Genomic DNA, 26,062 nt, shown 5'->3' on the forward strand with positions numbered 1-26,062 from the left:
TGTTAGAAAATTTGCTGTACCCCAAATATGGGCGAGATAAAAGATTAACTGCAGGTAAACTGCGTTAACATGTGACTGAAAAGAAGGCAAGTATTGTCTTTTAGAACGTGGTTCTCTGGAACTTCAGATAGTATTACTAGAATAGAAAAAGTAATTTGTCTAATATAACTGTGTAATAATCTACCTGTAAAGTTCACGGGCTGAATTATAGCCATAGTCTTTAAGATTCTGTTTGGGTTAAACCTTGAGAACTGCCTAGTATAATGCCACGAATGAGCTACAGTGCAAACTGAGTGTGCCTTGATGCCGTTGGTTATGGCCTGAACTGTGCCGTAGCGTCTTCCATAGTCCTTTCTGGAATGTTCTCTTCTTTCCTTAAACTCTCCTCCAAAGCTTGAAAGATACAGGAGAGTGTTAGCTGATCTCTAGTGTGTATTGAAAATTAACTGAATGAACCTTGCTGGGTTTAGTTTGATGAAGAGAGAAATCTACAGAAGATAAAATCTAGCATAAGGATAGAGGATTGGGGGGGGGGGTAGCTTTTCGATAGGAATCATGAGGGCAAAAAGTAGGCTGTTTACGGTAGGCCTAAGTTCTTTTCATCACAAGAAAATATGATGGAGTTGTCTACAAACTAGAAGTGGGCTGTGACTGAAGATGTCTTCTTCAGCTCCGTGTTTCTTGAAGGAGTAATGGTGGGAAGACGGGGAATAAAGAAAGTGTACGAGTCTCTCCAGGCTACTCAGTCCAGGTTGGAGATGTGCTTATAGCATTTATGCGTTATGCATCTGGGCATAATGCAGACTAGCAAAATAAAATTGCATTTACGATTTTAGTCAGCTTGTTCCAAGTGCAGTAATCTTCACGTCGGTCTAGAGTGACTGAATGCTTATTTAAAGGAAATTAATGGTGTCTCTTTCTCTACCTTCTAGATGGATTGAATCTTCTGCATTGAATACCTCTGGATTTCCTATTGGATTTCACGTCTGGAAAAGTATTTTTGATTTAAGCCACTCGGTGGCAGACTGAATTGTGGATCCAGGGTTCCTAAGACTTTAGAGCTTGAGGAAGCAGCCACTGCTGAATCACGTTAACCTGACATTGCAGCCACAATGGTGCTGTCACAAAGGCAACGAGATGAACTGTAAGGAGTGGTTATTTTTAAGTTTGTGTTGCATTTTCATTAAACTTTAAATATTAACTTTTCTTTCCAAATAGATTTTACAGAGTGGCTCTGCTCATGTGCTGATCAAGTACCATGTATTATGGTTTAGATCTCTGTACTCTTATTTTTGATACAACCGCTGGTATTTGATAATAGAATTGTGAAATGGTGAAAATATTATTTCAAAGTTATTAATGGCATAAAAATGGATTCTTAAATTTGCTATAATTTATTATCCTCTATTTTGTTTTGACTTCAGTTACAAAGTTATGAACGGGTTACAGTAAGCAGCTCCAAACTGATTTGTGAATTCTACTTTTATCTTGAGTAAATTCTGACTCTTTTTTTATTTTACTCCCGAATGTAGATAAGGATCTGATCAGAATGTGCTACATTGTGATTACAATCTTTCTTTGACTCCTTAAATTGTATTTAAAATGAAGGGTTTATTTAAAGAAAAAAAAAAGGCAACCAAAAACCAAACAAAATAATAAAAAAACCCCACCCCACAAAAAAACCCACAAAACCCCCCCCACCTTAAGTAAATGTAAGATATGGAATTCTTCCCAGATTTTAAGGCTAGGAATAGGCTGTCAAGTTCCATGCCTTAGTTTGCTTTCTCTTCTGTAATAAATCATTATAGAGAGTGAGTGGTGGGTAGCAATCAGGATGACCATGTCTCGCGTGATACCCAGTTTCATAAACTTACATAGAGTTTGGTTTTGGTTTTTTATTCCTTTCAAAAGTATGGACCAACTATCATTTAGCATTTGGTGTGTCTCTTGTCCATGGTAAGCTCTCTCTTTTTTTTTTTTAATACAGCTTCTTCACTTTTCCAGTAATGAGTCAACCCCCTTTATATTAAATATAGTATGCATTTTACTTTTTCGTTTAGTATACTTAAATACAGTTGTTCTACTTCTTAAAGTAGCGTAGAAGCTATCTTCAAATTCTGATTTTTACAACTGTTTGTTCATTAGATTTGGAGAAGCTCTGGGGTTTAAACACATTCAGGATTACAATTTTTTTTTTTTAGCAATTCTCTGAAGTTTGGTTGTTTTGGGGTTTTTTTTGCAAAAACTTCAGAGAGTACATGCGTTAATGGGGAGATGGAAGTAATCTGTGAACTGTTATGAATGGAAATGGGAAATGACCAGAGACTTAGGATTTACTTTAGAGGTCTGATGAGGAGGCAATACTTTGTTTTAGCATACGTTGTTCATGGGGAAAAGTATTTTTGAATTCCTGCTTGAATGCAGAGTTATATTTAGAGTTGAATGTCCAAGAAGAGATTGAATACATGTAAAAGGTAGGAAAGAATATGATGAAAGCCACAGGAAGAATTTTCATGTGAAAAGCAAATTCTTTTCAGAACAAAAAGTCATTATTGCTTCTTTCTTCAGCTACCAAAGGGTATTAATTTTCTCTTGAATGCCTTGTGTAGATGACCTTCTGATTTTTGTTTTAAAGTATCTGTGTATCAGTTTACTCAAATATGTTAGTATGTGTATGCCTTTTCCCCCCCTCCTCCCCATATATGTATGTATACACACACATATCCCTTCCTGAGCAAGTAAGTGATAATAAGAAAACAAAGCTAAGCTTCCTTCTGGAGGCTGATAAAGTAACTGAAAGTAATTTTACCTGTTTAGAACATTGAGCTGACTTCTCTTAAGCAGACTTTTGTTGTGTAACTTGAAAATATTTATCCATTTGAAGTAAATTTTGAAAATGCAGGGTTTCCTTAGTCTTGTTCTCTTAAACAAAAGGTGCTGACTGCTTGTTGAAGTCTTAGAATAATACTGAAACTTTGAGTAGGTCCAAAACAATTGCATGCTATCTTGAGAGAGAGGTTCAAGACAGATTACTTTGGTAATTGTCTTGTGTCAAAGTGCAGAATATTTTGAAGAATAATGTAAAATTTGAAGCACTGTACATTTTGTTCACAGGCAATATCCCTTCCTGTAATGTAATTAAAAGTTATTGTATCATTCTAAAAACAAAGCTAAGACTTGTTCTCTTAAACTGAACATTTTATTCAAGTTTAACTGAAGTAAAATTTTGTACTCTAAACTGTTCTACCCAAACAGGTTTCCTTCAAAGATAAAGCCACAAATGGAATATGTAGATGTGGTGGTCGCTTTTGTATATGCTATGGGTTTTATGTACGATACAGATTGATAAGTATATTCATGCTACTCCAATGTTTGATAACTTAAAAAACCCCAAACTCTTAACCAAACCTAAAATAAAAAATGTATCCTGCTCTTGACATCTTGAAGCGAAATCTGTTTGCCAAATGTATTTATAAAATTTGCTTGGGCTTTTAGCAAACCTAGTAATCCTAGGTGTTGTACTGCATTGAAGACTTCGATGTTGATTGTGCTTTTTTAAAAATAAAAAGTCTGAAACAATTCCTCTACTCTTTTATTCAGAATTGTGGCTGAAGATACTGTTCTTTGTTTTTTAGAAATCGAGCAATAGCAGATTACCTTCGTTCTAATGGCTATGAAGAGGCATATTCGGTTTTTAAAAAGGAAGCCGAGTTAGATGTGGTGAGTTCAAACAAGATTTCTCATCTATATTTTAAGTAGAGAGTTTATAATTTTATGGCATTTGCATCCATTCTGAACATGTGTATCTGTTATCTACCTATTAGCTCATGCAGTTTCAGAACTGGAGGTGATAAACTCGTACAGCTTATTGCCTTGCCATAAAATTAAAAAATAATCATTGGATGACTTGGCGATTTCTGAGGAAAAAAAATTCTTATCATGGAATTCTGCATAAAAGCAGAAACTTTCTACAATACAAAATTAGAAAACTGAAGACTGTTCTCTTGTAACCAGATTTGAAATGGTATAAGACCGTGCAGCTTTGGAGGCTGACTTCACATGGTAACGTTTAAGAAACAGGAAGACAAAACAGGATTGCTTTTGTCCTCTCCTTTATCATACAGAGCAAATGGTGGAAGTCTGTTTTGTGATTGGATTAGGTCGGTGGTTAAATCATTGCCTGAAACTGTTGCATACCGGTTGGTTAACTGTATAGTAGGAGGGCAAGCCTGAATAGTTAATATAGTTGATCAGCTCTGGTAAGCAACTCTATTTTGTTAGACTGTATGGATGCTGGTGACTTAGACCAGTCATTTCTTGCAACTTAATTCTGTTGATTTGCCTTTGTAACAGATGATTATTGGTATAATTTTTAAACTTTCCACTTATTAGCATAGGAGGTGTGCATTTCATCTGAGTTTAAGTTTCTTTGGAGACACCTGGGTTGAGTAGTAAACTTCTATGTGCTGACTTTTGATAAATCCTTGCCTTTTTCTCTATTACAAACTTTGCATTGTTCTCTTTCCAAAATGCTTGGTCGAAGTTTGACTTATTTCTCCAGTCTGCTTCCAGTATCTAATAAATAAGTAGAAATGACAAATTGCAATACCATACTTATAATTGAAAATCCTAATACCATTCCTTTATCTGCCTTACCTATCAGCCTAATTAAGTCTTCTCTTCCCAAAGGTTAAAAAGGCAATCTAAATAGGCTAGACGGTCCTGAGGGAAATAGAAAATGCAGTTGCTAAAAGTTCCACATGACTTTCTTGCAAGAAAATCTGAATTGGATGGGGTTATACTAAAATGACAAAAAAAAAAGTTAAAGGCAGAAATTATTTCAGTAAATTGGAAGGATTCAAGTGTAGTTCTACAAAGAGAGATTTCATTTTTTGTATTGATTATTCCTGCAGATAACTCCAGCTTTTACAAATGCCCCTGAAGTAGTAGGTTAACATCTGGTCTCTGACCGAGGTAGCCAGTCCTCAGAGCTTTTATGGAGTAAGGCATGGCATTGTTATTTTCCCCATGCCTTTGTTATTCTCCATCTAATTTAGAATTATTCTAGGATGAGATTGTGATTTTGTACATGGAAAGAAAGTGTGCAGCATTTAATTACTCTTCTGTGCCTCTGATGTTGTTTGTTTTTCTGTGTTGCTTTTCTTCCTCTTTCTTGTGTTAATAGGTGGGAGGGAAAAAGAGTAATCCTCTGGCTTTTACAATAACATCAGCTGTTCATTGTTGCTCCTCAGCTATTCCTTAGAGCCCAAAGGAGAAAAAAATTTAGTGGAAGAAACTTATTCTTCATTAAAGTTTCATTAGAGTTGCAAAATCGGTGTTGATTTCTCCGGTAGCTGTGGTGTTCAGTAGGGCAGGTGTAGTAGTCTGCTTTCTGCTTCAGTTACTGATGCAGGGAGAGTGTACTTAAAGCTTGTCTTTGAGAAGGTAGCACAAAATAATGCAATATTATGGTGGTAATTTGAGGTATACTATAATCAAGTCTTTAAAAAAAAGAGTTAGTTTGGGCTAACTGGTTTTCAAGTGAGATGGAGTATATGTAATACTACTCTGACAGCTGGCTGCTACTTTCAAACAGTGTGTGCTTCCATGAGAGAAAAAGTGCATGGTCCTAACAAGTAATAGTGCTAGCAGAGTCTTAAGTCTGAAGGTAGGAGTTCATTAGTTCCTAATGCTCTAGTTGGTGGATATGAAAAAGAAGGCTATCTTTGAGAAACTAATTACCAGTTCTGTATATCTTGGTCCTTGCAGTCAATGCGTGCTGTCTGCTGTTGTTTTTTATGAGTTAGTTGGGTGGAGGGATGGGGGGAATCCTGTAACAAAATATGACAATATTCTCAGATATGCAGAGCACTTAAAAAGCTTTCAAGTAATGAAGATAGAAGACCACATAGGTAACAGTTTAGTCCTAGTTTTTGGATTTTATTTGCAGAATCTAGCATCGTTAATCTGTACTGCTGCAGTATTTTTAATTAAAAATTGTATTTTAAAATGTTTTCCTCTCTTCTGTGTATGTAAATTGTAGCTATTAAAATTTGAAGCGTGGTTGTTCTGTTTAACTAGTAAAACTGATTATAGTCTTTTTCTTGAATTCCTCTTTCTGTGATCAAGAGATTGTATTAAAAAGAGCTGTTTATGTCACCTTTGAAGAAACACTTCTACAGGCTTTAGAACTAGAATTTATTAATTTATTTAAACGCTTCTCTTCCTCAGAATGAAGAGTTAGATAAGAAGTATGCTGGACTTCTGGAAAAAAAATGGACATCTGTTATAAGATTACAAAAGAAGGTAAGTAGAGATCTGATGGATTTGCTTGTATAAAAAGTTATGACTGAAATCAAACATTCATCACTGAACAAAATGTTACGTATTTTCCTTGTCAGACAAATACAAGGTTTAGAAAATGATGCCTCAAAGATGAATTTTGAGGACTTGAGTAAGGAAAATAGCTAAATCCATGTTGTAGAAAATGTTTTGTCTATCTCAGTACTAGCAGAGACATCCTCTTGGCTTCTTTATAAAAATTTCTTCACTTCAGTTTATGGATTGCATGTGCAATTTCTGAAGCTGGAAATGAAAGCGGTGCCTTGAGGCAGTATTTGAGTAGAAAGATTGAATAGCTGTCTCCAGAAGGCTTAACTGGTTTAGAAAGAGGGTAAAAACCTGTGCTGCCAGTTGTCTTTGGCCATTACATTAAAGGGAAGAAACCATTAACTCCAGTGCTTTAGAGCAAGTGATTCTACTGCAAGTGGACAGTACAAAACTCTTTTTAGTAATGCTTCAATGGATCTAGAGTGTATTAAAAGCTTTAAAAAAAAAAAAAATCGGTGTGCTAACAATAAAGACCTATCTGTTGTAAAGGTTAATATAGCTAGGGTTTTATTACACCTTCAGTTTCTCTGCTGTTGGTTAACATGCATGCCATCTCAGGGATACAAAAAATTATTGCAGTAGTAGCAATCCTTTTTGTTAATACAGCCTCCTTCAATAGTTTGTCAAAATAGTAGCTCAAACATATTTGTACAGTATTTGAGTGAATGTGATTTTGTAGAAATTTTTTTCCTGTTAAAATATTTGGGAAGTTGGAGAAGAATAATAATTTAATCATTAATCATTCAAAGAATAAATGATACATGATTAATTTAGGTTTGGTTTTTAGAAATACCAACACTATTGAATGTTGGTAATCTGTTTGGATCCATGCAGTCTCTGCTTTACTGTGAGTTTGGGAGCCAGTTGGTATTTGGATTATTAATGAGAGAAGGTGAATCTTGGTATAAAACTAGAAATGAATGGCCTCTTTAAAATTCATAAACTTAGGTAATGGAATTAGAATCGAAGCTGAATGAAGCTAAGGAAGAATTTACATCAGGTGGACCTCTTGGTCAGAAACGAGACCCTAAAGAGTGGATTCCTCGTCCTCCAGAGAAGTATGCATTGAGTGGACACAGGAGTCCTGTCACTCGAGTAATTTTCCATCCAGTTTTCAGTGTTATGGTCTCTGCTTCAGAGGACGCCACAATAAAGGTATGCGTTTGCTACAGAAAATGAAATTAAGCAAGTCAGAGGATCTCTAATATGTAACATCAGTACTGCAAGCTGGACGTGCGTTGTACTGATAGAAGATTGTTTGTTTCAGATTTTGCTTTAGCTTCAGTAGGGACAGTTCTTTCAAGTATGATGTCCTGTGTAATCTACAAATTTTAGTTTTATGCTGGTCTAATTAATATCTTCAAGAGTATTTTATTATCCTTTGACTTGAGGAAAAAATAATTAAGCTAATGTGCATTTAGAGACTGAAGAAATAGATAAAGGATCGGTGGGGGAAGAATGCATTTTGACTCCTCAGTAGAGGAGGAGTGGCATAGTGTATAGAGTAGTGATGTGATGAGAGGAAAGAAGACAGTTGTCTCAAGTCATCTGGAGTGATTATTTTTAAGGCTGAGTTAAAGTGGTTATGCAGCTGTATTCTTAACTGAAAATTAGCTCTTCCTGTTTATTCTAAATGGGACGTGCAAGTCCCATGAAGTCCCTGTGACTTTCAGTAACTTTAAGTGGTCTTCATAGGCCTTTATTGCAATGTACAGTGGCATGAAGAGACTTGTAGTAGGCAAGTAGTTTCTCATTTTAGCATCCAATAAAGACATGATTGTGCATTTTGTTGTTGTTTGAATGTCACAATTTAAGGGAATTATTCTGATAAAGGATACTTCTCATTGTTCTCTTCTATGCTGGCTTGAAAACTATTTGGAAAAGTGCTGTTCTGAAAAACATTGAGTAGCACATTAAGCAATGTGCTTAAAACTGCAAGTTGTTCTAATAGTGGCTACCTGTTGGAGAAGATTAAAATAAGAAGTGTCAGCCATATCTAGTGCATGAAAAGCTTTAACCTGTTCTTGTTTCTACAGCAGACTTGAACATAGAGGACTGGTGGTTTTTTTCTTCAAGCAGACAGGGCCAGCTGAAATAGTGACAGGTCTGTGTTTGTTAGATGTTATAGAGGAGCCTAATTAGCTTTGGTTTTGCTCCCTCTTATGGATACACTGGACGAGTTTCCCTATTCTTGAAGTCAAACTGTACAGCTTAATTTCTGACTGTTGCATTCCCAATGATTGCAATCTATTGGGATGATGGATTCTTTTTGTTGTTGGGTGTGTTTTGGTGGGGTTTTTTGTTGGTTTTGGGTTTCTTTTTTTGTTTAGGATATAATTTAAAATTAAATGTCTAATTTTGTGCTTGAGAGACACAATACAATCTGTAGGAGCTTGTTTTGTTTCAAAGGCTTTTGTTTGCGGTTAGATGATAGAAGGCTGACTTAATTAGGAGGTGAGAATATGGACTTAATGCTATCTTGCAGTTATTAATGGCAAACGTTTATTTAATCTCTGACAAATTCTGTAATCTACTAATGTGTGCATATCAAACTCTTCAGAGTGGTTTGGGTTATCATTCCTAAACCAATGCATTCTGAATATTGCTCTTTAGTATGCAGAATATTTGCTCTTTGGTTCTGAAGCAGCAAGTAAATTCTGGAGCCACAGTAAAGCTTGGGAAAGTGTGTGTGGGGACTGTTGAAGATGATGCTTTCCCCACCAACTGAAAATGGGCTGTATTGCTGGAGTTGGGGAACTAGCATAGAAAGGGATGGAGAAAAACAATCTGTACAAAGTGGATTTGTTCTGTCCAATGTTTTCTAAATTGATCTTCTTTATTTCTAAGGGTATTGGGTGTTAAGACTTCTAGATACAATGGAACTTACTTTCCTGCTGTGTTTATAATGCTTTAAGTTAGCTGAAAAACAGTTTTCAAGATGCATGAATTCAGTTAATTTATAAGTAACAATCATATAAAAATAATGCTTATTTTTCTATGCTGCTAGGCTTTTTAGGGCTGTCTTGCTTTGTCTCTTGCTCAATTAATTATTGAATAAGGTGCCAGACTGGCCTGCAGAGTGCAAATGTAAGGCTGGAGAATACAAAGAGTAATAGGTTGCTGTTAACGGATTTTCTGTTCGCTTGTCAGGTGTGGGATTATGAGACAGGAGACTTTGAACGAACCCTTAAGGGGCATACAGACTCTGTGCAAGATATTTCCTTTGACCACACTGGCAAACTATTGGCCTCCTGTTCTGCTGATATGACCATTAAGCTATGGGATTTCCAGGGCTTTGAGTGCATCAGAACTATGCATGGTAAGGTATAAAAGGAATTGATTTAGTCTGTGAAGAGATATTTTTTTTTTTTTTTTTTTTTAATCCAGGGAAACTGCTGATGTGGAAAGGGGTTATAAACCAGAGTATTGTCCAAAAGAAAGAGGGGGGATATTTTGATGCTTTGAGTGCTCTGTAAATAAGGTATATGTTTAGTGTCTATGGAATGAAATAGCATCTCAGATGTGCTATGCATGATGCTCTGGGAAGCATCCCATAATGATATTGAAATGAAATGGCAGTTAGAGGGGTTTCATGCTAAAAATTAAATGCTTACTAGACAATAAAACTGTGCCTTCAAATCAGTAAAAAATTACCTCCTTCTTCACCCCTCTATTTTCCTGATGTACTGCTTCAGGAAGGAAGCAATTAGTGCGAAAGGTTCTGTGTATACCATGCAGTCTTCTGCTTTCATGTTTGTCTGATTTCAAATGAACATGCCCTTTGCATTAGGCTCAAAAGCTGTAGGAAAAAATGGGAAAGTAAAACAACCACAACTGTAAAATTCTAATAGTGACAGCAACTATTAATTTTACAGTCTTGATGTAAAAGCGTTTTTATACTGCTGCTTGTCTTGCTTTTAGTATCTTCTTGTAGAAGTGGTGAGTAGGAATAGAGAATGTTTGAGACTTACAAAAATAAACACACACACATATATACCAAAGAAAACAGAAAGCAGTTGACTTTTGTGCATACAGTTCTTTAAACAAGACAGAACACTATTACAGAGGAAGAACACACATTGCAGCTGGCTGATAACAAGAAAATAAAGTACTGCTACAGGGGTTTTCTTGGTCTTTAAAGATTTCTGTGTGGACATACGTGCAGTATATGTATTTTTATGAACTGAATGTTGTAACAAGAGCGTGGGTGAACTAGCTTCACCTATGTTGCCAGTTACATCCCTTCAACTCAATTTCAAGTAAAAAGAAATACATAATCTTTTCAGTGAGGAGTTATAAAGTACCATACTTGCACTGAAACTAGTATTCTCTGACACTTCAGATACTTGATTACTGGTGTGATTGCTTTTTAGTAGGAGTTCACCAGGGGCTCTGAGTTCTTAGTGGAAAAAATGGAAATGAAAATTGTGAAGTTGTACATCGTAGGTACATGGTTTGCAAGATGCAACTTAACTGCCAATAAAAGAAAAAAAGCAACTTATTAGTTAACTTACTGGCTATAAATTTTTGCAAAAAGGAACATCACATCTCCAGATGAAAAAAAGGAAGCTGTTTAATGCCTCTAATCTGTTGAGAAATTATATATACTCTAAACTACTGATCTCAGAAGATTAATTTCTAATCCCAACAATTTAAGTAGGGACAATTGCAGAGCTTAAAGTAAGACAAGTGCATGAATTATATACAAACTGTTATAGCCAAGCTTGTACACTGGACTACCTACTCAACAGCTTGTTCTGGATAATATTAAGATTTCAAAACAGTTAATTCTAATGTTTGCCACTTTGGGAAGTTTAAGTTCTAATTTTTTGTAATACTGGAAATGACTAGTCTTTAGAGTGTGTTAATCACGCTTTATATGTTATGTCCCATTGCTTGTTGGATGAGTAAAGTCAAGAGCTGAAACCATGTAAACGATGTTGTAAGGAGTTTGTGTTAAGGAAATGATCTGGATGCTTTTTCCTGACTTGATTGATCATCTTCCTCTCAGATCTCTCAGCAGTAGTAGAAGTTGCTGTCATGTATATACGGTTGCTTCTTACTTGGTTCTTGACTCAATGCAGTACAGTGTTTTATTAAAACCTAATACCAGATGTCTGGAAACATTCAGTCTTTTAGCATTAAGCTTCTGCAGTGAGTTTTGGCATGCCTCTCACTGAAGACCTGTTCTCCTTTAAACATCTTCTGCATAGTGCATCAGCATACTGTAGTCAGATCTAACGGATAATTTTAAAGGCAGTCACTGTAGCAGCTCTCTTCTAAACTACCAGCTTTTGTAACTGTGTAGAAGTGTTGCTTGCAGTGGTGAGCGTCTGGTTTTAAAATGTCTTAAAGATATTTTTGAAACAACTTTAAAGGATGCACAATGTCTGGACTGTGTGGTTTCTAAAAATATAAATTATTATTTCATAAAACCTCAAGTTTACATGTAAAGATTATTCCATAAAACATGCACTACTGCTGTAGCTGCTTGCCCAAGATAAACGAATAGCAAGTCCTGTGTGCTCTGTAAAAACTATTACAGTACCACTTAATAAAGGTTTGATTTTGGTTTTAGGTCATGATCATAATGTTTCTTCAGTAGCCATCATGCCCAATGGAGATCATATAGTTTCTGCCTCAAGGGATAAAACTATCAAAATGTGGGAAGTCCAAACAGGGTAAGTGCGCTTCTGGCTAAACATCAGCACCTAAACAAAGCAAGCATAAACCACTGTTTATAGGAAATAGGCCACATAAATCTTGAATGTCAGCAAACATTATTTGATTTGAGGTATGATATTGTGCCCTTTAGAGTAATTCACTTAAGGATTCTGCCTTAGATCATTAAGCACAGGGTTTTAGGTTTTAGTAGTGACTAATTAAAACTAACTGGCTTTATCTTTCTGGGAGTTATGAGGGTAGAACACCATAACTTGGGACCGGGTAGGAATATAAATTCAGTGGTTAACCACAAGTTTAAAAGGAGCATGATTGGAGGGAGGAGAAATCTATTACCTTCCTTGACACAGATCAAGGTGTCTTCTCTGCTCTTGTTCTGGGTTTTTTTTTGGGGGGTATGAGGTTTTGTTGTTTGTTGGTTTGGTTTTTTTGGTCTTATTGTTTCATTCTTCAGTTGTCTCTTTAATCCATCCATTTGCTAAAATTGTAGGTGAAGGCTCTCTGAATGACCTGTAAATCTCTGCTTGTTCTTAAAATACCTATTTAATGCAAGCTGTCATGTCAACTTCATCTTTCCCCCAAGCTTCCTGCTTTTTACCTTAACAAGGATTTGCCAGTTCTTAGCTGTCACTTCTTTCTCATGTCAACTTCCTATCCATGAACTGTTTTATGGCCTTGTACCTTATAATCCAGGATGGACACATGCATTTTATCTTAATATATTTTATCTTAACTTCTAAGAGTAGGTCAAGCATCCTTAAATTTCAAAGGCATGTGTAGTGGTTTTATTGCCATGTTAATTGAGTCATGCTGTATTTCTCTTTTTTGAATAGTTACTGTGTGAAGACTTTCACGGGTCACAGAGAATGGGTGCGCATGGTGCGGCCTAACCAGGACGGCACCTTAATTGCCAGTTGTTCTAATGACCAGACAGTGCGTGTTTGGGTGGTAGCGACAAAGGAATGCAAAGCTGAGCTCCGAGAACATGAGCATGTGGTAGAATGCATTTCCTGGGCTCCCGAGAGCTCGTACTCCACCATATCGGAAGCTACGGGATCAGAGGTAACGTCTCCAATGCTAATAAATAAGCACATACAGTAAGATTTTTGACTATGCTCTATATAGAACGGTATTTAGAACAACTAAGGTTTGTTCTCAAAGAGCTTGGCAGATATAGCACAGGTGTATGAGTGTTTTTTGCTGAGTATACTTGGTGTACTGTTAATCCACCATCTTGGCTTCATAGGATCCATGCTTTTGTGGTTTGTTGTTTTTTTTAACAGTAGGACCCTACCTTTGCACTAATGAAAGTGAACTTTGGAGAAATGCTCTATTTCTGAGAAGGTTGAGAGTGGGACTACTTTCACATATTTCAGCAGAGAAATATGGAAGGTAGCTTATCTGGCATAACATGAAGATTATAAGGATGCTCAGCAATTGAAGGGTGTGGGGGGAAGTAGTGAGTTGGAATGCAGAAATGAAGCTCCCTTGGGTGTATTGCGCTGGAATTAAGCTTTGACTGCCATGTCCTAGTGTACAAAGCTAATGATATGAGAAAGGATTCTTTAACAAAAATAAATCCCCATTTGTGTGATCGTAGATAGATAGATCTTCTCTGGTTCGGTTACTAAATCTTCAAGAAAGGCTTACTAAAGGTCAGCAAAAATTTCCTTTTAAGGCTGACAATGTGTAGAAGAAATGAACTAGAAATTAACTCCAATTTCTACTTAAAAAAACCCCAAGCATTTCTGCCTTGCCCTCTTCCTCAAAAAGGACACAAATACCCAAGGGGAAAAGTAGATATGCTGAAGACAGGGACTTGTCTAGTGATGGATTTTACAGAATATTTCAGCCAAATTTTACTTGCATCCTTAAAAGATCCTTATAATCTTTTAATTAAAAATAATGAAAACTAAATTCCAAATGTTCACTTCCTCTTGCAGTGGTAACTATCTGAAGTGGTGTCTCCCCTGCCCTCTGCTGGTCTGATCAACTATATACATCACAGTACAGTACTTAGCTTTGAACAAGCAGCAAATTAATGTTAACTTCACAGTTAAAACATTTAAAGTTCTGAGAACTAAGTCTTTCTTTCATACTTTGCATGATTACAAATAGAAGTAAGTTCAGAGTAGGAACTTTTCAAAAATTCTTAAACTTGCTTCATTACTTTTTATGAAGAATGAGAACACAAAGGTATGTCTGAACTTTGTACTCTTTTGTCCTGAGATGTCTGACTCTACTTGAACTGTGTCTACTAGTAAAAGAGGATGTCTTGTAGTAGGCAAATGTGGATTCAAAGTGTTATTTGGCTTGGTGCATCAGCAGGACATAGAACCATTTCTTCTAACAGATTGTTTAATTCCTTTCATTTTTTTGTTTATTTCTCCTAGTATTAGTAACAAAATGCCTGTGACTCTCAGCTTTGGCATTGTGTGTTTATTAGCTGTAAGCTGTCATAAGATCTAATTTTGCTACTAAGAAATAGCACTCAGAAGGGATCTGCTTCTTCCCTCCTCTTTCTCCCCCTGCCTCATATATTCCATAACTTAAAACATAATTTTCTGTAGACTAAGAAGAGTGGCAAGCCCGGGCCTTTTCTGCTGTCTGGATCCAGAGACAAGACCATTAAAATGTGGGACATTAGCACTGGCATGTGCCTTATGACACTTGTAAGTTCATTGGTGTTTTTCTGGTGGTCATAGCTGCATATGTAAAACCAGTTTTAATGGAATGATTTATCTTACATGTTTGTTTTCAAGAGAAGCCAGAGTTACTGAAATAAGACAAACACTGGAAATACACAGTTTTAATGGCTTCTATATTTCAGATCTTGTCATTGCGAAGAAATACTAAGAATCTCAAAATACATAGTGTAAATGCAGGAGTACTGTGGTGTAGTTTGTGATGAGTAGCTTGGTTTGTCTACAGAAATGCTGATAATCATCTGAATTTTGTCTTCTGTAAAATGTCATGTTCTTTCAATGTGTTGGTCTTCCTGCGGGCTATGGACTGCTGCTTTCCAGCCTGTATTCAGGCTGGACTGGATGTTGGTGCTGGGGGTGGGGAGCAGAATCAGTGCAGATCATATGAGGACTTCTGTTTGTTTGCCTTCAAGGACAGGAACTCACATTGTTGGTAGTGCTGATATAGATGTAATAATAGAAACTGAAGATAAACTTTGAGTTCTAATAGGTTTTTGGAAAGCTAAATGCTATCCTTGCAGCAAGAGGGCAAGGAGTCACTCAGTTTGCCGTAGCATAAATTGTAGAACGTTTAGCCTTAAAACATGCACCTCCTCACTGATTTCTCCTTATGCACAAGGTGGGCCATGATAACTGGGTACGTGGCGTTCTGTTCCATTCTGGGGGAAAATTTATTTTGAGCTGTGCTGATGACAAGACTCTACGTGTCTGGGACTTCAAGAACAAACGATGCATGAAAACCCTCAATGCGCACGAACACTTTGTTACCTCTTTGGGTATGTATTGTTCTACAGTGCTTACTGCAAAGTACAGAGCCAGAGATACGGATTTTTCTACATCTTCACCAGCTGAAGTTGAGCACCAAGCTAGACATTCATGTTTTGGATTCCAGTGAAGTCTTGTGCTCTGTGTATTTTAATCGAATAAGGACAGATATGAATTTCAAGTGTGCTGGATTTTTCCACTTCTGTTGCTGGTGTTGCACACTGGATAAAGACGTTAACTGCCAGGGTTTTCTGGAACCTTTCACTGCTGAGTGTGTAGGCATTTGGGGAGTGCTGTGTTGCAAATGCTTTCCCAGAAAAAAAAAAAACACAAAACGAAACGGGGGCTTTCCCTGCAGTGTGTAGGCATTTGGGGGGTGCTGTGTTGCAAATGCTTTCCCAGAAAAAAAAAAACCACAGCGGGGGGGGGGAAGCAAAATGGTCAGAAAAAAAATATAAAATATATTCCTGCAAACAAAACCATCCATATTCAAGAAGGCTAGCTTTACTCTAGAATCTTCTCTATTGTTTTTTTTCTCTGTATTCCTCTGGCAGTTTATAGCTTCTTCAGTAAAGCTGTGTAAGTTAGGTTAGCAGTGGACCTGGAATTGGCTACTAAGGTTTCCTAATCAAACTTGCAGGTCTAATCAAAATGCAGGGTTTCTGACTTCACTCTTAAATTGTTGAAGACAGCTGATCAGAAAGGGGCAAAGAAAAGTTATGAGTTGAAGAACATTAAACCATTAGTATGGTTGGCTAACGTTGGAATTGGCTGCTTCAGTTTACAGATTGCTTTGCTGAACCCTTTCTGCACAGTGAGGCTTTTTGATTCCTCTTGGTTAAACTTCCCAGTACAGTCTGCTGACTCAGTGCAAAATTTATCTGTATGTATGAAATATTTTGGGATCTTCTGAGAAACAGTACACTTTACATTTTTTAAATACTAGCTCACAGCAAAAGGAAAAAGTCAAGTTTCTTGATTTCTGATTCTTGAATACCTCTTACGTAAATACATGAAGTTCTGTCTTCTGGTAGTATTCAGGGTTTTATCGATTTGAGATGTTTTGGACTCCTCTCTTACAACTTTTATCTGGATTCCTGTTCCATGAAAGCTCCTTTATAACTGAACTGAAAGTAGATTTTCACGCTTTACAAAATTATAGCATGAGAGAATTTGCCTTCAGAACTATGGACATGATGAGCTTTGAAATTTAGTCTTTGAGCTGGTATCTTTTTTTTTTTTTGGAAAAAGTAATGATATTCAGTGAGAGCGGAAAATACTCAAGTTTTGGATTCGTTCCTAACATAAGCTTTTCTTTCCTCGCAGATTTCCACAAGACGGCACCGTATGTGGTTACTGGAAGTGTAGATCAAACAGTAAAAGTGTGGGAGTGCCGTTGATTGAATTCACATTTGACCCCTTTTTCCTCTGGATGCACTCAGATACCATGGTTACCCATTGAGCTCTGTTTAAATAAATATTGTCCTTTCATGTAAATTATTCTGGATGTAGATTGAGCTTATTAAATGTTACACACAAAGTATTCATGCATGGTGAATCCAAATTGTATACTGTAAATTTACATACGTTGTCTAGAAGTACCATAGGTTTAAGAACATGGGCTGGCATTGGTCACATCAGACCTAAGAAGGCAGAAGTTGGATAATTGAAATAGGGCACTTGACTGAATAGTTGACAGTGTCGTTCTATGTCGGATAATTATACCTGTTTTTCTTTCTGCTGTCTGTTGGTGCCTGAATTGGTGACCTCATTTGGGAAAAGTTTTGTAGGGCTCTTTCAGAAATGTGTATCTATGTAACATCACTTAAGTGTGCTTAATAAATCTTCTCTAAGAATACTAGATAATAAGGCTGCAATTCAGAATCTTCTGAACCTTATATGTAATTAATGGAAATTAATTAAACTCTGGAATATTTGTCATGAAACATTTGCCAAATCAACAGAATACACTTGTTTTGGCCTCCTATCACGCAAGGGTTGGTATATTTATATAACTAACTGTAAACCTGAATAAGACAACAAATCTTAGTAGCAGCTGATGTGATAAATGTATTTATTTTTTATTTGGTCATTCAATGGTTAAGCTGTGCTGTTAAACTAAGTTTAAATGTTTTTTTTGTTTGGGTTTTTTTTTTTTATGCTAGACGAACTTCCAGGAGGAGTTGTCCATCCCACTAGAATTTAGTGATCTAATTTCCACTAGAGCTTAATCTCCCAAATGACTGCCATGGTACAACTTGCTGTTTGCTTTCAATGTTTGTTAGAGATGTGCAATTCCTATTACACAACAGTATCAAAGTCCACTTCCCTCTTACTCACTTGCAGGAGGTTGGGGTATACAAAGGTTTCTTGGTTTCTTTAGTGCCTCCTTGGAAACCCTTTTGAAAATGAGGTTATGCTTACCTTGACAAGACAATGTGGCTTGAATAAAAACATACTGCGGTTTGCATATTGAGAAATATCTTGGGATACAGTATTTAAATACTTTAAAGAAAGCACTAAATACCTTGAGAATCAGATTATAATGGCAGATACAGATTGATACAGGCTTCTACAAGAAAAACACCACCATCAACAAAACATAGTCCATCTGTGGGAATGATGCTATCAAGTAAACATTTAAAACCAAAACCAAATCTTATTGGCAAAACTAGCCCAGCTTGGTTATTAGTATTTATGTTGTTTGGTGTATACAATTTTTAATTTGCATATCCCTGAAGTTACATATTTTGATCTGAAGTGAATGAAAATATTATAAATTAGTATTTTAATCAGCATTTTTGTGACAAATTCCATTGTAGATACTAAGAATTGCAATACTTATCAAACTAACCAGGTCTTTTTAAAAATCCACTTTAAAATTTACAATATAATGAAGTACCAGTCTGATGTTTTAACAGGTGAATTTGTGCTTTATTTTATTCATTTTGTTTAATACATGGCTTTTAAAACTGTCCCTTTTAAAAATAAGAATCCTTGACCAACATAGGGTTGGCTGGAGGGTGTACACACTAAAATGGTGAGGGGTATGGTGGTTAATTTCCTACAGTCACCCATAGAAGGATCCATTCTTCTGTGTGGAGGAGATGGATTTCGGTATTGGATCCTGGCATAGACTTGCCTCTGGGAAGGGGTGGAGGAAATGGTGTTCTGATGTGGGGGTTTTTTGGAGCCAGTTTAAGATTCAGGCTAATCTCTTAAATCCAGTGGTTTATGTAACTTTCAGTGTGTGTTTCTGCAGTTAAGCATGCACAAATAAAGTATTTTTTGTTTGTTAGCTGCTTGGACTGGAAAAATTTGCTGCTTTTTGTCCTATTTGAGAATTCCAGATACACAACCAGTGCATCTTAAAATTCCTCAGCGCATCTGCAACTGTAAAGTAATACATCTGTTTAATTCCTGATAGGACCTATAAACTTTATTTAAGTATAAAGTAAACCACACTCATGTACATAATTCATAAACATGAATGAGAAATTAAAGGTACCTATTAAGTGGAAGTTGTCTACTGCATTTTTTCCCTTTAGCATCCAACTATTCACAAGGACAAACAACTAACTGAAGTCATGTAAGCAGCATTTAATTGCTTGTGTGAAACACTCTGCTAAGTACTTCTGCAATGCAATTTGCAACCTTCTCCTTTAATAAGCAGTGAATAATCTCAGGGATGGTCCTGAATGGATCAAAAGTTAAAGCCCTGTTTAGACAAAAAAGCGAAAGCCACAACACAGGAGTTGGGTTTGTGAGGGTTTCCTGCAGTGTTGCTCCATGATATTACACTGTGTTGAACTTTTTTCCACTGTTTGCAATGTTTTCTGTCAGCTAATCCTGTGCCTTTCCTGTGATAAGTACAATAATGAGGTTACTGGTTTGGATTACGAAATAAATTTATCAGAGGGTTTAAGAGGTTCACTGCTGCTTTGTCACTTTCCTTACTAAAATTGGCATTGCTTAAAAAATAACTATGTATAGACCGTGTTACCAAATAGACAATACAGACTTTTTGGCTTAAAACCAGACAGACATTCCAGTGCCACACTAATGTAACGTGCCCAGGAAGTCTTAGATGCATTCTAAAAAGTGCAACATTTATTGTGGTTTAGACATAATCTGGAAGTTGATGTTTTATAGCATCTTGCACTTTAGAAGATTAAAAAAAAAACCGTCCTGCTTTTGTGTATGGTGTGACCAATGATGTGCCCGGGGCACTAATTAAAAAGGAAAAAAAAAAAATTATCTAGTTGCTAGCAAGTTGTCCAAGGGCTGTGGAGCACTGTAGTATTTTGAAAGCTTTGGCTATAGACTCACCAAGCCCAGTCTACTTATACTGTCAGTACCCTGCTTCTCCTGTTTGCCTCCTCCTGTTTTTATGTGAACTGCCTGATAATATCACTCTTAAATAGCTTTTGACTCGTGTAAAAGCTATTTAAAAGAGAAAGATTATACTTTGTTTTTGTAGACAGTGGTGGCTTGATAATCCTTTTAATGATTTGAATATTAAAAAAAAATACTGAGTTGAGTGAAGGAAAAACGCACTTAGAATGAGTTATTTGCTGTCCGGCTGTACATAAAGTCCAGTGTATTTAAAAAAGTCAATACCAAGAATCTTCTAGCCAGAATATGTGCATAAAATGGTAGGGATAAACATGTTAGGAGCGGGGAAGGTTGGGTTGGATTTACAAGTCACAACTGGATTTAACTGGCCTTTTTATCTTTCCACTGTGTCATGTAAGTAGCTGCTTTCTTGTCCTACCTATCCCTCGGGCTTCCCCAAGTTCATTCTGAAGATAAGTTAGCAAAGTCTTCAAGTTTTAGAAGTTGATCCTGACATTGACATGAAGGCAAACGTTGAATTTTTTCATAAGAACGATGTTAGAGGTTGCAATTGGAGAAAACAGTTCCCAGACTGTAGGAGTTAACTGAAGCTATTGACACAATTTAAAAAAAAAATAAAAAAAAAAATCAGTAAAGGAATGTATATAATACTGCTCTGTGTTTTACAGTAAGATTTGTTGCTCTCAGACTGTGTAAAACAAAATTTATTCATGTTTTCTGCATATTAAAAAAATCTTATTGTACCAATTGGTAAACTATTAAATGCATATAAAACTAGATGTGTTTTTGTTTCCTTGGATGCAAGAATTAAAACTATTTTGAAAAAACCTATTGGTGTTTCACCCTTCAGATTTTGCTCCACACCTGCTGCTGCTTTTATCTAATTTTAATTTAAACTGTGCTCAGCTGAGGAAATGTGAAGCATTTTTAAGGCAATTGGTTACTGTTAGAATAGTCAGAGGTTTTATTGGTTAATATGGTGAAGTGAGATTTTATAAAAAAGCTTGTGCATGTTTCTTAAGCTGGTTTCGTACACGGTCTGGAAGAGCGTGGTTTGTCACGCTGCGCTGAGGGTAGATGGCTTGCCTCTTCCCGCACAGTGCTCGCTCGCAGGCTGTGCTGGCTCGCTCGCGCTGGGTCTCTCGCTGAAGCCTCTGCTGCGTGACTGTTCCAGCAGCCCCCGCGCTGCAGGCAGCGCGTGGACGGTGGAAACCGCGTCTTGGGGCTTCAGTGAGGCGGTGTGTTTGGAGCGCAATACACTTACGGTGTTGGGTAGCAATCTCGGTGTCTCGTGCTGAAGCAGTCGGTGTGGTTACGGAGGTGCAGCAGAGGAAGGCTTCCGGCTGTGCGTGGAGGCCAAGCGACTGTTGTTTGTTCTGTGACCGGGTGTGTGAGGGGAGCTCCCTCCCTTACTGGTCCTGTCCCAGGGCTGTGTTTTTCCCATTTTTTGTTTTGGTTTGGGGTTTTTTGTTTTGTTTTTGTTTTTTTTCCCCCCTTACCTTGAACCTTACTTTACAGCAGACCTAATAAGAACCATCTTTCACTATTTCTTTACTCGGTACCATTGGAGCGGTTGAGGCTGACAGTTGCAGTCACTGCAGTGAATCCTCCGAGTGACTCAGCGTGGGAGTACTCTCTGCTTTCTCAGGCAACAGCAGTCCTGTGCGGGTGGAGGTGCATACCTGGAAAGCTGAGGCATGGAAGTTTTGTTTTCATAGTGGTGTCTTTCAGTTGGTGTATAGTTTGTTTTTTTTTTTTTCCTGTGATCTGGCCTTAATTGCTGCTTATAAATGGGTCAGTGAACTAAAGTGGAAATGTGCATTTCTTCATTAATGGAAGAGCAAGGATGTGACCTTGACCGTGATGTGGGGCAGAGAATGAAACAAAGCTACTACCAGCTATGTTCTGGGTAATGGGTCTTGCACGGTGTTACTGAATAGCAGGAACAGACCTGGGATAGGCTTTTGGGGGAGACTGACTTTCATCTGGGAAAAACAACTGAACTCCACGCTCCGCCAGAGCTAGCGCGCGGGTCGGAGGTCCTGGCTGAGGTGAAGGGGCGTCCTGAGCTTTTGGTCCAGAGACGGTGTTAGGATGCAGGTTTGAAAGGAAAGCCTTCTGTGTATCTGCAAACATAGTAAGCTTATCAAAAGGGAGAGGTAAGGGATATTAAAATCTAAGTTGCTAAGAGCAACCTGGGCAGTTGAACAATTTCATTTTCCCCTTCAGCTTGGTGGCTTGTTGATTATGCAGCGAGTGCCTTACTGAAAGCGGCTTTGTAAGTGTATGACCAGTGTTCTACCAGTTGCTTCCAGTTTTGATATAGCAGTGATGGGTATTAAAACATTTTTCAGCAGGCAGGGTTGAATATGACAAATTGCACGTAGAGGAATTTTGGTCAATGGTGGGAAAATACCGTATTCAGTTGAGTAGGCTTCTCTCTGAACAGTACGACCACTAAAGGCAGTGAAGCTTTAATGGTGACTTTTCCTTGAAAGAAGGCTGTAGCTTTTATGGTATGTGATATGTCCGATGACATTAGGTGCTGGAAATCCCTCTGTCCGGAAAGAAAGCAAGGAGGATAAAAATAGTGTATTTCTGTGTGTTTCCTGGATTGCTGATGTTTTTAATCTTTCTCTGAAATAATTTCATTTTGCTGCAGTTACTTTTCTCAGGCAGCGGCGTATTGTTACCTGCCAGCTACGGGAACAGCTGAGGTTCAGTGCTTCTGCCTGACACTGACACATGTGGTGTTAAATCCTGTCTGAGCCAGACCTGAATAGGTGTGAAAAGGTGGACTGCGTGTAACGGTATGAACTAGGAACAAAGTTGGCGTCACGGAGGTGAGTTGTTCTAGGGCCGGGAAAGCTACGTTCAGCTTCCTGAACGTCCACCCTCCTCTTGACCTGGTGTGTCCCCAGCCCCCGTTTGAGTCAGTTCTTCCAAGTTCATTTTTGTTTAAGAACTTGTGAACCGAGTACCTGAGAACACCCAAACCCCAAAAGAGAGGTAAAGAGAATTACAGAAGGTATGTTGTGGAATGCAGTTATTTAACAACTGATGGCATTCAAGCTGCTTAGCTGTGAAGCCGTGTTAGCTGGGATTTGCATCCTTCAGCTTCATTTCCCGTTTACAAAAACCCACAGTGGACCTGTGCCCCTGCTCACCCCCTTCTCCCCTTGAGCAAGATGGAGAAGTAGCTCCTCTGCCTTGAGGCAAAAGTGATTCCGAAGCATCTGTTGACAGAAGAGGGTAGTTCCTGCTTCTCCGTGGTTTTGGGTTGCTGTGGTTGTGATTCTGGTGCTGGTTTTATTACTGATCTTTTGGAGTCAATTCCTCTGTCCACAGGGGCACTTTGTTAGAGGAAAAGGGTGCACGGAGCAGAGGCAGTGTTAACCCGCACAAGTTTGTGAACTGTGCGGCTTACTGAAATGTTCCAGTGACCGCAGCACCTTCCAAAATGGTCCAAGAGCTTTCAGTCCTGCCGCTGTGCAGGAGGCTGGCAAAACAACCCAGCGTGCGCACCCCAACCTTGAGCATCACTGAGAAAGTAGCCAGGGAAAAGTGTGTACTGGATGCAGGGAACAAACGTTTGCAGGTAGAGGAGTGCTTAATGGGGGCTGAACCCTGCCGTGTGGCATCAGTAGAGTTACAGGTTTTAAAGCCTCCAGCTAATCTGTACCTGCACCTGAACAGAAGTGGTGGCTCCAGTGATGGTGTTCAGACTAACGCTATCCCAACACCTTGCACCAAACTGTAAAGAAACCAATAAAAACAGTTTAAAAAGCTTTTAATGGACTGAAAGAGACTAGCAAAAGAAAAATCTTGTAGGAAAGATGCACTGTAGTCATTTATTGATTGCCTTCCAGGAAATTCAGAATTTTTCTAATAGGAGCAAGTTCTTTTGCAGTAAAGACTCCTCCTGCTTTGCCGCCTCTCACAACTTGGAGGCTACTCCCCTCCTTCCCTTCCCCCCCACCAAGAGTTACAAATACCTGTAATGTAGTACAGGAAACCAAGGGTACAGAGCACAGTGACAGCACTTGTTCTCCAGAAGGTCAGTAAAAGAAGCAATGCAAATTAGCACAGGGTACTATCCATGACAGACAACACGAGAGAGAGAAAGACCGGACTCCTTTGTCAGCACAGGGTGGCTGCGTTCTACAGCTTGATCTGTTTGGAAAAAAGGACATTCAACTCTGTCGGCACACCATGGCCTGCGGTGGCCACATCTTACCTGCTTTGTGACTGGCGCGGCCAGGGGAGCACGCGCTAGTCATTGACAACTGCCACGGGACGTGTGTGTGATGGGGAGGGGACGTAAGGATTTGTTTAGTGGCATCTGCCATTTCAGTAACATCCATTGCCAGCAATGGAAGCTCCCCTGGCAACAATCTCAAAACCAGTGTGCAAAAGTCATTTAAGAAGGTCTTAGCCATAGGTTTCAGTGCTGTGGGAATTTTAGTTTTTGTTTAACCCCCCTCCCCAAAGCCTAGTGATTTCAGCTTGTGGGAAACCCGCGATTCCAATCTGGTTCAACTTGCCTGTCAGGTTAAAATCCATCAGCTCTGTGTTACAGTTGCTATTGCAAATGAGACCAAGTCCCTATTTCTGACTTTTCCTCCCCTCTTCCCTTGCCCTTTTAATAGGGCCACGATTTCCTGCTAAATTACTTTAGTTCAGACCTCATTTGATGCCATTATCAATCTCTCCTAGGCACTGGGGTTTCCATTGTAATGGAAGTTTGTGCGCTTTTTTTAAACATCAAGCCCTCACTCTTTGGATACAGTATCCTAAGTTACTCAGCTGCAAGCAGAGCAGAGAGGTGGAACTGTGAGTATCATTCATATATATATATATATCTCTATATCTCTCTATCTATATCTTTACCTTGAAAATTAGAATGTGAATGTTACAAAACCCCACTGAATTTCAGCACTGCCAACCAAAAGTAGAAAAAAATGGTTAATGGAATCCAATGGCTATATCCTGATGTAGAAAATGCTGTACATTCCCCCATTTTTACTCACACATTACAGGCTTCAGTCATCTGAGCAATACAAATATGGCTGCTTAGTTGTCTTAGCACAAATCGGGATAGTGACTGGGGGGAAAGAAATCTTTTGGCTTGGAATCCACATTTTACAAGAACGCTGAGCAGTGGATGGGGCTGGTTTTGTACTGTTTTAGCAAAGCAGTGTCCTTAGTCAACATAAAAATGACCTGAGAAATGTTACATACCTCAAGACAGTTCATTTGGAATTCATATGTACAAAGTAGAAATAACTGATGATACGCACACACACACACAACACGTACGCACACACACAGGCGTGACAGCCTCTGGCTCCGCTCACCTAGGATGGGTCTTTCGTATGCTGCTGCATCCTGGCCACCTTCCCCTTCACGTGGCAGACACAAGCTCAGTCAGACAGATTACATTTCTCAGATTAGTTCTTTGCATTGTGTATTAATTGTACCAGTGCAATAACATTGTCAAAAAAGGAGGAGCTGCTCCAGGGGAGTCCGAGACCCTGGGTCAGATTCAGAAAAGGGTGGTTTAAACTTTTTTTTTTTTTAAGCGAGGTACACATTAAGCAGAGCTCTGTGTTAAGGGGATCTCAGCAGAAGGCATGCTTGGCTCAGCCTCTTTCTCCTCCACAGCTTTGTCCTCTGGTTCCAGCTGTTCACCACTTTTTATGCTTTCCTGGAGCTGCTGGCGTCGCTGCACCTCTGCTTTAAGGTTTTCCAAGTCTTTTTGGCTGAAGGGGAAACCAGGAAGGGTAGCAAACATTAGACTACCTTTAGGAATGGTGTGAAGCACAGGGACAAGGTGGTGTTCCACAAAATAGGAAATGCTCCTAGCGCTTGCCCTCCTCCTGCCAGATCCCAGGTCCCATGTCTCAGCAATACCTGAGCAAGGCTAGGGGGTTGGGTTGCCATTTGGTTTTGAACCAAAAGGCACCAGGACGTGACCCATCAGTGGCCACTCGGGGCAGAGGCAGTGAGGTTAATCTTGTCTATGTCCAGGCAGCCTCCAGCTGCTTCTGGTGAATTTTTACCATTGGTCATTATTTATAGCATTAGAAGAATACAGTCTCAGCTCAGGTCATCTTTTTCCACTCCCCCCCCTTCCCCCCCAATCAAATTTTCAACTAAAAGTC

At 38.4% G+C, this 26,062-nt stretch overlaps 2 protein-coding genes across 4 annotated transcripts in view; one reads left to right on the top strand and one right to left on the bottom strand.

Annotated features, from left to right (window-relative positions):
• The first annotated feature begins 931 nt into the window (after nt 1-931).
• On the top strand, nt 932-20,673 carry PAFAH1B1 (platelet activating factor acetylhydrolase 1b regulatory subunit 1). The gene is made up of 10 exons (XM_009278274.2): nt 932-1,144; nt 3,636-3,720; nt 6,232-6,306; nt 7,339-7,545; nt 9,541-9,709; nt 11,969-12,071; nt 12,906-13,134; nt 14,643-14,744; nt 15,397-15,553; nt 16,869-20,673. The coding sequence occupies exons 1-10, from the start codon at nt 1,113-1,115 to the stop codon at nt 16,940-16,942; spliced, it is 1,233 nt and encodes a 410-aa protein (XP_009276549.1). The 5' UTR covers nt 932-1,112; the 3' UTR covers nt 16,943-20,673.
• A 2,999-nt stretch (nt 20,674-23,672) lies between these two features.
• Nucleotides 23,673-26,062, bottom strand: part of CLUH (clustered mitochondria homolog) — a 35,560-nt gene continuing 33,170 nt past the window's right edge. For 2 of the 3 annotated variants that reach the window (XM_009278276.2, XM_009278275.2), the window contains exon 26: nt 23,673-25,660. In XM_009278276.2, coding sequence (XP_009276551.1) covers nt 25,492-25,660 — 169 coding nt within the window. In that variant the 3' untranslated portion in view covers nt 23,673-25,491. The remainder of the gene's footprint in view (nt 25,661-26,062) is intronic. The other variant, XR_657525.2, reaches the window with a different exon arrangement.

Source organism: Aptenodytes forsteri, unplaced genomic scaffold, assembly GCF_000699145.1.
Source record: "Aptenodytes forsteri isolate BGI_AS27 unplaced genomic scaffold, ASM69914v1 Scaffold66, whole genome shotgun sequence".
NCBI classification, from domain to species: Eukaryota; Metazoa; Chordata; class Aves; order Sphenisciformes; family Spheniscidae; genus Aptenodytes; species Aptenodytes forsteri.